Raw genomic sequence first — 12,575 nt, forward strand, 5'->3', positions numbered from 1 at the left:
ATCCTCGGTGCAAGAGGACAATGCACCACCTGGAGAGCAGGTCTTACAACAGGATCATTTCCTGCTGCTCCAGGTTGATGCTCTCCGATCATGAGAACTTCCTACTCCAAGGCAGCACCAGGGCTGCCAGACTGGAGTTGGGACTTGGCTACTATGTCCTTGAAGATTTCATCTATATACCTCTCTGTCTGCCTCAGCTCCTCCAGGTCTGCCACTCTAGCCCACCAAGTCTCTACTCCTCTCAGCCGTGAGTGGGACGGGCTCCACTTGCAGCGCAATATGGCTGCTTTCTGCCGCCTCCTAATGGCTCGCACCCAATACGTCTGCCTAGTTTGCCTATTGGGCCGCGCAGGCCCTGCATGTGCTGCCACTCGCAGGTATAAAAGTTACCCTCATAGGGGCCGATGCAATAAAAAGCACGGAAAGTCAGCGCCTGCTTTCTTAATGCGCACAGGGCGCATTGGAGTGAATGAGTAATAGCCTCATTCACATGCATTTGCATGTGATGAGTGCTATTCCATTCACTCCACATCAGACACGCGTTAAATAGGCGCTAATCCCCCTATTACATTAGGGGGTGGATTAGCGCCTATTTAACCTGCGTCTGACTGTAAGAAAGTGGAAAGAAGGCAAAACGATTACCGGCATGGTTAAAAGTGGCAGTGAAAGAAGCTATTTTAGCCAAAAGATCTTCATTCAAAAATTGGAAGAAGGATCCAACAGAAGAAAACAGGATAATGCATAAGGGTTGGCAAGTTTAGGCACAGCAATGTAGCATAGAGACAGACTCCGTTGCCTTACATGCAGGAGATGTGGGTTTGATCCCAACCTATAATGAAAAGATTAAAAAAAAAAGTTAAATGTAAGACAGGCTAAGAGAGAATTTGAAAAGAAGTTGGCCATAGAGGCAAAAACTCACAGTAAAAACTTTTTTAAATATATCTGAAGCAGAAAGCCTGTGAGGGAGTCTTTTGGACTTAGATGATCGAGGGGCTAAAGGGGCACTTAGAGAAGATAAGGCCATCACGGAAAGATTAAATGATTTCTTTGCTTCGGTGTTTACTGAAGAGGATGTTGGTGAGGTACCCATACCGGAGAAGGTTTTCATGGGTAATGATTCAGATAGAATGAACCAAATCACGGTGAACCTAGAAGATGTGGAAGGCTTGATTGACAAAATGAAGAGTAGTAAATACCTGGACCAGATGGTATACACCCCAGGGTTCTGAAGGAACTAAAAAATGAAATTTCAGACCTATTAGTAAAAATTTGTAACCTATCATTAAAATTAACCATTGTACCTGAAGACTTGAGGGTTGCTAATGTAACCACAATATTTAAAAAGGGCTCCAGGGGCGATCCGGGAAACTACAGACCGGTTAGCCTGACTTCAGTGACAGGAAAAATAGTGGAAAGTATTCTAAACACCAAAATCACAGAATATATAGAAAGACATGGTTTAATGGAACAAAGTCAGCATGGCTTTACCCAAGGCAAGTCTTGTCTCACAAATCTGCTTCACTTTTTTGAAGGAGTTAATAAACATGTAGATAAAGGTGAACCGGTAGATGTAGTGTATTTGGATTTTCAGAAGGCGTTTGACAAAGCTCCTCATGAGAGGCTGCTAGGAAAAGTAAAAATTCATGGGATAGGTGGCGATGTCCTTTCCTGGATTACAAACTGGCTAAAAGACAGGAAAGAGAGAGGATTAAATGGACAATTTTCTCAGTGGAAGGGAGTGGGGCAGTGGAGTGCCTCAGGGATCTGTATTGGGACCTGTACTTTTCAATATATTTATAAATATATATAAATGATCTGGAAAGATATTGTTGTGTATTTGAGGTGTTTGGTGGATTCTTAGGACTACAGTGATAGAGACTCCCACGGGGAGGAGCCCCACGGAGAGCTGTAGCACCAGGCTAGACTCAGATGCACAAACACAGAGATATTAACTTTATTATGCAGCTTGTAGAGTTCACCAGAGGTGGCAGTAGAGAGGAGTTTCTGTAACAAGAGTCTGGAATCCTCGGTGGAGGTGACCTGTCCACAATAGTGGTATAAGGCTCCGATGCAAGATTTCAGTGAGGAGCTGTAGGTGAGACAGACTGGAGATGTTATTACTCACTCTCTTGTGGCAGTAATGATAGAGTTCCCAGCAGGCAGGAGAGTAGATAGCAGGCACCAGGATAGACAAAACAGGCCCTTGAGGAGCGAGTACCCGGATTCAGGATAGGTACCTGTAAATAAGCAAAGAGCCCCCGAGGAGCGGGTACCCAAGTTAGTAGAAAACCCCAGAGGGTGAAGAGAGCTTCTAGCAGCAGAGCTGCTTAGACCGGAAATCTAATCCTTGCTAACTCAAATAGCAGCAAAGAGAGCAGGTTTAAATACTCCACAGGAGTGGGGAACTTCCGGGGATGGCCCCGGGTATTTCCCACACTGGACGCTTTAAATGAAAGACTGACGTCGCCGCGCGCGTCCAGATGACGTCAGGGGTGTGTGGCTTTAGCGGCGGCAGCACTCCCACCACGGAGGAAGGCCTCTCGGCGTCTCCAGGACCGCGGATCCATTGCGGAGGCGGGTAAGCACGGTCGGCCACGGTCTGAGTGGTCTATCGGCATAACAGTACCCCCTCTTCAAGAACCCTTTCCGATAGGTTGTTATCATCCGTTGTCCAGTCCACTTCATCCTCTGTAATCCAATTCTGTTCGTTATTCTTGGTCTCCAAACTGGACAACTCTGAATTCTCCAAGGAGGAAGGTCTCTCTTGTAAGGAGTTCACGGAGTCCAGGATGATTGATGATGATATCGTGGAAACCCTTTGAATACTCCTTTGTTGCAAATGAGTGTGTAATTGCTGAATCTCCTGTTCCTTATAATCCAGAATGGCTAGTAGGCCTTGGGTAGCTTGTTCATGAGATTTCTTCAGTTCCTTGTTCTACAAAGCCTTATGGCTCAACTGTTCTTTTAACTATGCAAGCGCCTCCAACGGGTTAAGTAGTCCTGAAGATTTGGCTCTTCCAGGATCCTTTTTAATCTCCTCACAGAGAACTATAGGTTCCAATATGACGGTAGCCATCTTCATGTACTGGAATGATTCTGGAACCTCAAAGCAGGTTCCTGCACAATGAGGACCCCACAGAATCTGGTCAGGAAAAGTCCAGTGGTACTGAGGCTGGTGTCTTTATAACCAAGGTAAACCTAAAATTATACGGCTCACAGCCTTAGGTAGGACAAATAAGGTAAGGTGCTCCACATGATGTGTTCCAATTCTTAATGACAACGGCTGAGTGATTCGTGTAACCTCACCCGGGAGAGGGTTCCCGTGTATAGACGAGAGGACCAATGGAGGTTCCACTGGTGAGGTGACAAGACCACAATGATCCACCAGGTCCTGCCGAATAAAGTTCGCCCCAGCACCTGAGTCCAACAAAGCCTGAGAGGAAACCCTGGTGGCTGAGAATTCCACTGATGCCGGCAAAAGAAAAAAAGGTGATCCTGCAGCATGGCCGAAGGGTATAGCTTCAACCGGTTTTGAACAACGTGGCATCATCTTTACAGGCAAAGGAGATGAAGCAAAAGGAACATCATTTCCAGAGAAGACTTCCTGATTGTAGGGTGCAGTGACAGCCGCCAAAACCTGGGTCTGACCCAGTTGCATCGGCTCTTCGGTGGTGAGTGAGGGTACCTCAGGCCGGAAGAATGAGTCTGGAAGATGCCCCCGTTGCCCTCCATGGGTCTCCCGAACTCGCTCCCGCAACCTCCGGTCGATCCTCCCTGTGAGGTTAATAAGCCCCTCCAAAGGCATGGGAAGTTCTTGAGCCACAATCTCATCTTTAATCTGACGAGATAACCCTTCCAGAAATATGGTGTTTAAACTGTTTCCTTGCCAGTTTAGTTCAGTAGCCAAGGTGCGGAATTCTATAGCGTATTCACTTAGAGATCGAGAGCCTTGTCGTAAACGAAGATCTGCGCCCATAGCTGGCAGCCTGCCAGGCTCGTCTAACACCTGCTTGAAAGTGGCAATGAACTGAGATAGATCAGATAGCAGGGGGTCAGAGTGCTCCCATAGGGGTGAAGCCCAAGCCAGGGCTTTGCCATCTAATAGGGAGAGGATAAAGGTCGTCTTAGTCACATCATTTGGAAACAGTGATGGCTAAAGAGTAAAGTGCATATGGCACTGATTTAAAAACCCCTGACAACACTTCGGATCCCCAGAGTAGCAGGGGGGGGGGGGGGGGGATTAGGCAGAGAAATCACTGCTTGGTGAAGTCCTGAGAATACTGGTGAGTTAGCTAGCAAGGGAGAATTTACCTCTAGCTTTTGTAAAAGATCTTGGCGGAGAGTCAGATGATGGACAAGGGAGGTCTGGAGACTCTGAATCCTTTGAAGGAGACCAGGAATTGACTGCAGCATTTTCAAATCTTCAGTTTGCGAATCCAGTAGAGCATTTAATCGGTCCACAGAGGTAGACAATGCTTCCAGGAACCTTTGTTGCTCTTGATTCTTCTGGGCTAAGCAGGGAATGGCCTGCAAGGCGGTGAGCTGAGCCGAATCCATGGAGTTAGCAATCTGTTGTGTTTTCGAGGTGTTTGGTGAATTCTTAGGACTACAGTGATAGAGACTCCCACGGGGAGGAGGCCCGCGGAGAGCTGTAGCACCAGGCTAGACTCAGATGCACAAACACAGAGATATTAACTTTATTATGCAGCTTGTAGAGTTCACCAGAGGTGGCAGTAGAGAGGAGTTTCTGTAACAAGAGTCTGGAATCCTCAGTGGAGGAGACCTGTCCACAATGGTGGTGTAAGGCACCGACGCAGGTATTCAGTGAGGAGCTGTAGGTGAGACAAACTGGAGATGTTATTACTCACACTCTTGTGGCAGTAATGATAGAGTTCCCAGCAGGCAGGAGAGTAGATAGCAGGCACCAGGATATACAACACAGGCCCTCGAGGAGCGAGTACCCGGATTCAGGATAGGTACCTGTAAATAAGCAAAGAGCCCCCGAGGAGCGGGTACCCAAGTTAGTAGAAAACCCCTGAGGGTGAAGAGAGCATCTCGCAGCAGAGCTGCTTAGACCGGAAATCTAATCCTTGCTAACTCAAATAGCAGCAAAGAGAGCAGGTTTAAATACCCCACAGGAGTGGGGAACTTCCGGGGCTGGCCCTGGGTATTTCCCGTGCTGGACCCTTTAAATGAAAGACTGACGTCGCCGCGCGCGTCCAGATGACGTCAGGGTGCATGGCTTTGGTGGCAGCAGAGTCCCGCCGTGGAGGAAGGCCTCTCGGCGTCTCCAGGACCGCGGATCTGTTGCAGAGGCGGGTAAACACGGTCGGCCACGGACTGAGTGGTCGACCGGCATAACAGAAATATGATGAGTGAGGTAATCAAATTTGCAGATGATACAAAATTGTTCAGAGTAGTTAAATCACAAGCAGAGTGTGATAAAATGCAGGAAGACCTTGTGAGACTGGAAAATTGGGCATCCAAATGGCAGATGAAATTTAATGTGGATAAGTGCAAGGTGATGCATTTAGGGAAAATAAGCCTTTCTAGAGTTACTAGGGATGTGCATTAATTTGCGACGAAATAGGAAATGGAGATTATATTTCAAATTGTGTCGCGTTTCGGGGGGGGGGGCGACGAAATGATAAGAAAACCCATGAAATTTCGTGCTGTTTTCTTATCATTTTTGGGGAGCAGAGAAAGGGCACATTTAAAAAAAAAACAAAAAACCTGTCACATAGTAGGAGCAATGGATGGCCCGTGCCATTTTTTAAGATGGCACCGGCCGTCCATTGCTCCTACTATGTGACAGAGGCCGGCCAATGGCACCAATAGCCTGTCACATGGTACGGGCAAAGGGCCATCGGCACCATTTTGAATACTGGCAGCCAACGGCCCGAGAGTGGGAGATCGCTACCGGAACCCCCGCTGGACCACCAGGGAATTTCGACAAGTTTTGGGGGGTTGCAATTAATTAAATTTGAAGGGTTGGGGTGGATTTGGATTTTTGTTTTTTTACAACCCCGTTCTAATTAATTAAATTGGAAGGGTCGGAGCGGGTTTCGGATATCATTTCGGGGGCAGCCGAATTAAAATCAGCCCGAATCGTGGGAAAACAAAATTTCCCACGGCGGGCCGATAACGAAGGCCGAACTTTTTGGTCAGCCAAATCACACCTCTAATAGTTACACAATGTTAGGTTCCATATTAGGAGCTACCACCCAAGAAAGAGATCTAGGTGTCATAGTGGATAACACATTGAAATCGTCTGTTCAGTGTGCTGCGGCAGTCAAAAAAGGAAACAGAATGTTGGGAATTATTAGAAAGGGAATGGTGAATAAAACGGAAAATGTCATAATGCCTCTGTATCGCTCCATAGTGAGACCGCACCTTGAATACTGTGTACAATTCTGGTCGCCGCATCTCAAAAAAGATATAGTTGTGATGGAGAAGGTACAGAGAAGGGCTACCAAAATGATAAGGGGAATGGAACAGCTCCCCTATGAGGAAAGACTAAAGAGGTTAGGACTTTTCAGCTTGGAGAAGAGACGGCTGAGGGGGGATATGATAGAGGTGTTTAAAATCATGAGAGGTTATTTATCGAATTATAGAAAGACTAGGGGGCACTCCATGAAGTTAGCATGTGGCACATTTAAAACTAATCTGAGAAAGTTCTTTTTCACTCAATGCACAATTAAACTCTGGAATTTGTTGCCAGAGGATGTGGTTAGTGCAGTTAGTGTAGCTGTGTTTAAAAAAGGATTGGATAAGTTCTTGGAGAAGTCCATTACCTGCTATTAATTAAGTTGACTTAGAAAATTGCCACTGCTATTACTAGCAACAGTAACATGGAATAGACTTAGTTTTTGGGTACTTGCCAGGTTATTATGGCCTGAATTGGCCACTGTTGGAAATAGGATGCTGGGCTTGATGGACCCTTGGTCTGACCCAGTATGGCATGTTCTTCTTCTTAAGGAACTTATCATACTTTAATAGTTATCACTATTTGGTAGCACTGCTTATGTCCAGAAGTGCTATAAAAACTATAAGTATTATATGTTGCCAGTGACTGTGTGGAAGTTTGTTGTATTTTGCACATCAGATTTGGCACTAGCTCAGGATGAACAGATCTCCTGCTGTATACAGAAAAGTCCTATTTTTTAAAGAAATTAACCATTTCCAGTTTAATTCGGAGGAAAGGTTTTTGTTCTAGCGGTAACTTTATTGGATGCATTCTATCGTTTCTATTTCTATCGTATTTATTGATGTTTTTATAGAACTTACTTATTGTACTGATATTATCTTTTCTATGTATTTAAAAAATGTGTTTGTTGTACGCTGCCTAGAGTTTTGTTTTCAAGCCTAGCAAGGCGACATTTAAATTAAAACAAATAAATAATTAGGCTTTTTTTTTTTAGGTCAGAGGAAAGTGATCTAAATTTTTATTTTTTTATTTTTTTTTTTTACCAACAGGAGGATATGTCCTTTCGAATACAGGACAAGGAGTCCTTGGTCGTGAAAGAGGCGGGACAGTGAAGGAAAGACGGTTCTTAAAAAAATATCCTCGCTGGAAGAAGCCATTAGAAGCAGTGATGCTTTCTATCAACTAAGTTATAGGCAGAGGCCCCGGTCAAACTTGGTGCCGCTGGGAACTGTAGTTTTCCATGACTGCAGGGAGCAGGAGCCCTGCTGGGCCGATAGCCTCGGACTCTTTCCAGGAAGTACTACAACTCCCAGTAATGCCTCGTGCTTGGAGGAGAGGAAGGGAAGGGAGGGGGCGTGGAAGCTCTGCTTTATCTGATCTTGTGTGTGTTGGGCTGTCTAGGGAAAAAAAAAAAAAAAAAGGAAAATCTTCCAAAATCCGAAGCTTGAATTTCCTCCTTCAGTTTTTTCAATCTTCTCCGCAGCACCTTCTATGTTCCCTCCTCCCCTTTGAAAGCCAGCCCCTTCCCCCTACTGCATTTCTCCTCCTCCCCCTCCCCCCCACTATCTGTGACCACAGTCAGGACACAGGCAGCAGTCATTGTGAGGAGTGGAAAAAAAAAAAAAAAAGCACAAAACACATCAGGACTGGAAAGGAAAGCAGCAGCAGGCTCAGCCCCAGCAGCTGAGACAGGGAGAGGGGGGCGATGGAGCGGAGGACCCTCTGAAGCCGAGCCCTCCCAGGGGGAAAACCAGGGGGGCGAGGGAAGGAAGCATAAAATGCCAGTGGAGGTTTGTGCAAAGGTAGGAAGGGGAGAACAGTGCTTTTTTTTTTCGCTGCTGTACCTGTACCTACCCTGGGGGAGATTGCAAAGGGTAGCAATCAGACAAGGATGGACACGCACTAAGGTGCAGATAAATTGCTAACGGTGAGGAAGGGGGTTCTTTCTGCTGTAAACTTCATTTGAAAAAGTAAAACAAAAAAATTTTGAAACATTGCAGGGTTTTACTTGCTAGGCCTAGGCCTCCAGAGAGAAATGGGGGGGGGGGGGGAATAATTTTCTCCTACATCTTTTATTTTTCGACCTATAACATTTTGATGTTATGTATACAAGCAGGTTCCTGCTGCTCCTGTTCTTATTGAGATGGGGGAGGGTGAAGAGGAGTGGTTTTGAGAGCACAGGGGTGGGGGTTGGTGAGCTGAAAAGCAGTAGGACTGCACTTATCGTTAAAAAAACAAAAAAAACCTAGCAAACTGTATTTGCAAAAGCCTTGAACTGAATTCAGTTTTCTGTTTGGGGGGAAGGAAAGAGGAAAATCCGCATGGAAAGAGAGACTTTCTGAAGCAGGGTCTTTAAATGGAGCTTGCTCCTGTAACTGCATTTGTAGCATTCCTTCTGTAAGGTGGATGGCTTTTCCCATAGAGCACACCAGATTTCTCATGTTTAGTTGGTTTTTCCCTTAAACGGGAACTGTCTACTCTTGACTTTTTGTAAAGAAATGCGGTGGTCTCCGTGTAGCCCTCGATTTCAGGAGTATACAGGGCAGGCACTGCTACCGTGCTTCCATGGTCATGCCTTTCTTGTGTAAGAAGATCCAAAGCACACTTCACAGTTACAAAGCTGTGGGAACATGCGTGCATGCAGCAAGCTCTGGAGTGGAAAGTCTTGGCTTTAGGGTAGCTTCTGAAGGCCGAGTGTTGTTGTGATCTTTGCCCAATTGGAGGCGGATGTAGTAAAGCACGTTAAACACGTGCTATTTTTTTTAATGCAGATAATTGTTTTATTGATTAAAAAAAAACTTGGGATGCTATCACAGTGGCTTAGCCAAACTGGGTTTTTTTTTGGGTGAGCACAAGGTTAACATGGGTGGTCTGTAGGCATGCAGTTCTGAGTCCTACTAGTTGTATTCTTATTGATAAATGATGCCATATACTGCACCCTAGAATGGCTTTCTAAGTAGTTTGCAACAGCTATTATGCATCAGGCATGATATCTTAAAACATTTTACCTCAATTATTTCAAGCACTTGCCAGCATTAAAAATTCCTTATTAATAATCTGTATTTTATTTTATATGTATTGCAGTTTATAAATGCACAAATATATCATGTAAAAAGCAAAGAAAACAGATACAACCTATCATGTAATAAAACAAAAATCAATGTATTCTTTCATGAATCCTCATTGCAGAAAGCCAGAAATCATCATAACTACAATAAGACAGCATTAATCATCAGAACAGGTGCAGGGCAGAGCTAGGACAATTCATATTTCAACCAACATGAAAAAAAAAAATTCAAAGTTTGGTGTCATCTCAACAAAAAATAGCCCTCCATTTTGAAACATTTTGTGAAGCAACACAAACTCCTGCAAAAAAAGAGACATCTAGAAGCTTGCCATACCATACAGTCACAGCACTGACTCTCAGGAATCAAATAACAGTAACCTTATGAAAAAGCAGCAAGGCAAATACTATTTTATACATTTTGTATACCGTTGTTCCATATCAAGATCACAGCGGTTTACAAAGTAGCATTCATAATTTTAGGACAAAACACACACAGTGTGAGATGTTCCAATACAAATTAATCTACTTACTAAATACATATAACAGAAGATAAGAACATTAGATAAAAAATTGCCATGCTGGGTCAGACCAAGGGTCCATCAAGCCCAGCATTCTGTTTCCAACAGAGGCCAAAACCAGGCCACAAGAACCTGGCAATTACCCAAACTCTAAGAAGATCCCATGCTACTGATGCAATTAATAGCAGTGGCTATTCCCTAAGTAAAATTGATTAATAGCCATTAATGGACTTCTCCTCCAAGAACTTATCCAAACCTTTTTTGAACCCAGCTACACTAACGACACTAACTACATCTTCTGGCAACAAATTCCAGAGCTTTATTGTGCGTTGAGTGAAAAAAGATTTTTCTCCAATTAGTCTTAAATGTGCTACTTGTTAACTTCATGGAATGCCCCCTAGTCCTTCTATTATTCGAAAGTGTAAATAACCGAGTCACATCTACTCGTTCAAGACCTCTCATGATCTTAAAGACCTCTATCATATCCCACCTCAGCCGTATCTTCTCCAAGCTGAACAGCCCTAACCTATTCAGCCTTTCCTCATAGGGGAGCTGTTCCATCCCCTTTATCATTTTGGTTGCCCTTCTCTGTACCTTCTCCATCACAACTATATCTTTTTTGAGATGTGGCGACCAGAATTGTACACAGTATTCAAGGTGCAGTCTCACCATGGAGCGAAACAGAGGCATTATGACATTTTCCGTTTTATTAACCATTCCCTTCCTAATAATTTCTAACATTCTATTTGTTTTTTGACTGCTGCAGCATACTGAGCCGACGATTTTAAAGTATTATCCACTATGATGCCTAGATCTTTTTCCTGGGTGGTAGCTCCTAATATGGAACCTAACATTGTGTAACTACAGCAAGGGTTATTTTTCCCTATATGCAACACCTTGCACTTGTCCACATTAAGTTTCATCTGCCATTTGGATGCCCAATCTTCCAGTCTTGCAAGGTCCTCCTGTAATGTATCACAGTCTGCTTGTGATTTAACTACTCTGAATAATTTTGTATCATCCTTAAATTTGATAACCTCACTTGTCGCATTCCTTTCCAGATCGTTTATATATATATATATAGTGAAAAGCACCAGTCCAAGTACAGATCCCGGAGGCACTCCACTGTTTACCCTTTTCCACTGAGAAAATTGACCATTTAATCCTACTCTCTGTTTCCTGTCTTTTAACCACTTTGTAATCCACGAAAGGATATCGCCTCCTATCCCATGACTTTTTAGTTTTCGTAGAAGCCTCTCATGAGGGACTTTGTCAAACACCTTCTGAAAATCCAAATACACTACATCTACCGGTTCACCTTTATCCACATGTTTGTTTAACTCCTTCAAAAAAAATGAAGCAGATTTGTTCGGCCAGTCTTCCCTTGGTTAAATAAATCCATGTTGACTGTGTCCCATTAAATCATGTCTTTCTATATGCTCTACAATTTTGATCTTGAGAATAGTTTCCACTATTTTTCCCGGCACTGAATTCAGGCTCACTGGAATAATATAACAGCTAATATATATTAGCAACCAGCACATTGTAATTCACGTTTCGATGTATCTGACCTACATTCTTCCAGTCCAGAGGACTCTCTTCATTCTTAGTTTTGGAATTCCCTAGCTCTTTTGTTATATTTTGTTCATGTTTCAGATTGCAGCCCTTGTCCTTTATACTGTCATTCTCGTATCCTCTGTTGAATACACCAGGCCCTAGAACATTAATATATCACTGGAATAACAGAACAAGCTGGACTACTAGAGAGAAGCTACATGCCAGCAGAAATACTGCGCTTCAGTCATACACATACAGGCAAAACAGAGACTGACCCTTACCTAATATAGAAATAAGAGGCTACAAATTAGAAACATGCAGACAAAACCAAAATAGCCTGAGAAACTAGACTGAACAGTGGAATACTGAAGAAAGAGCAAAATACAAAAATTTAAGAAACTTACATGACATAGTCCAATTGCTAAAATCTCAAAATAATTTTTTTTTTACCTTTGTTGTCTGATCTTTATATTTTTCTAATCAGTTGGTCCCAGTTTCTTTTTTTCCCACTTTTTATTGTCAGTCGTTTCCTAATTCCTTTTTAGGGTCTCTCTTCTTGTTCTATTTCTTCTCCTACTGTCTTCTTACCTCACTCCCTCCCTCACACACACAGCCTCCTGCTTTCTCTCACTGACTCATTCATACACACAATCTCTCACTCATATACTCATTCCCCTCTCCCAAGCTCTCACATACTCTACACAAACACACACTCAAGCTCTCACTCTGATATGCTGTATCACACAAATACACACACACAAGCTCGCGCTCTGATGTGCTCTGTCATACACACACAAGCTCGCGCTCTGATGTGCTCTGTCATACACACACACACACAAGCTCGTGCTCTGTCACACACACACACACACAAGCTCGCGCTCTGATGTGCTCTGTCATACACACACACACACAAGCTCGCGCTCTGATGTGCTCTGTCATACACACACACACACAAGCTCGCGCTCTGATGTGCTCTGTCATACACACACACACACAAGCTCGCGCT

The 12,575-nt window shown here is 43.9% G+C and overlaps 1 protein-coding gene across 3 annotated transcripts in view; it reads left to right on the forward strand.

The window, feature by feature from the left end:
- LOC115083929 (zinc finger protein 585A-like) overlaps nucleotides 1-12,575 on the forward strand; it is a 65,220-nt gene that overhangs the window by 23,688 nt on the left and 28,957 nt on the right. For 2 of the 3 annotated variants that reach the window (XM_029588041.1, XM_029588040.1), the window contains exon 2: nucleotides 7,477-8,229. In XM_029588041.1, coding sequence (XP_029443901.1) covers nucleotides 8,206-8,229 — 24 coding nt within the window. In that variant the 5' untranslated portion in view covers nucleotides 7,477-8,205. Of the gene's footprint in view, nucleotides 1-7,476; nucleotides 8,355-12,575 lie in introns of those variants that run through there. The other variant, XM_029588043.1, reaches the window with a different exon arrangement.

Source organism: Rhinatrema bivittatum, chromosome 2, assembly GCF_901001135.1.
Source record: "Rhinatrema bivittatum chromosome 2, aRhiBiv1.1, whole genome shotgun sequence".
NCBI lineage: Eukaryota > Metazoa > Chordata > Amphibia > Gymnophiona > Rhinatrematidae > Rhinatrema > Rhinatrema bivittatum.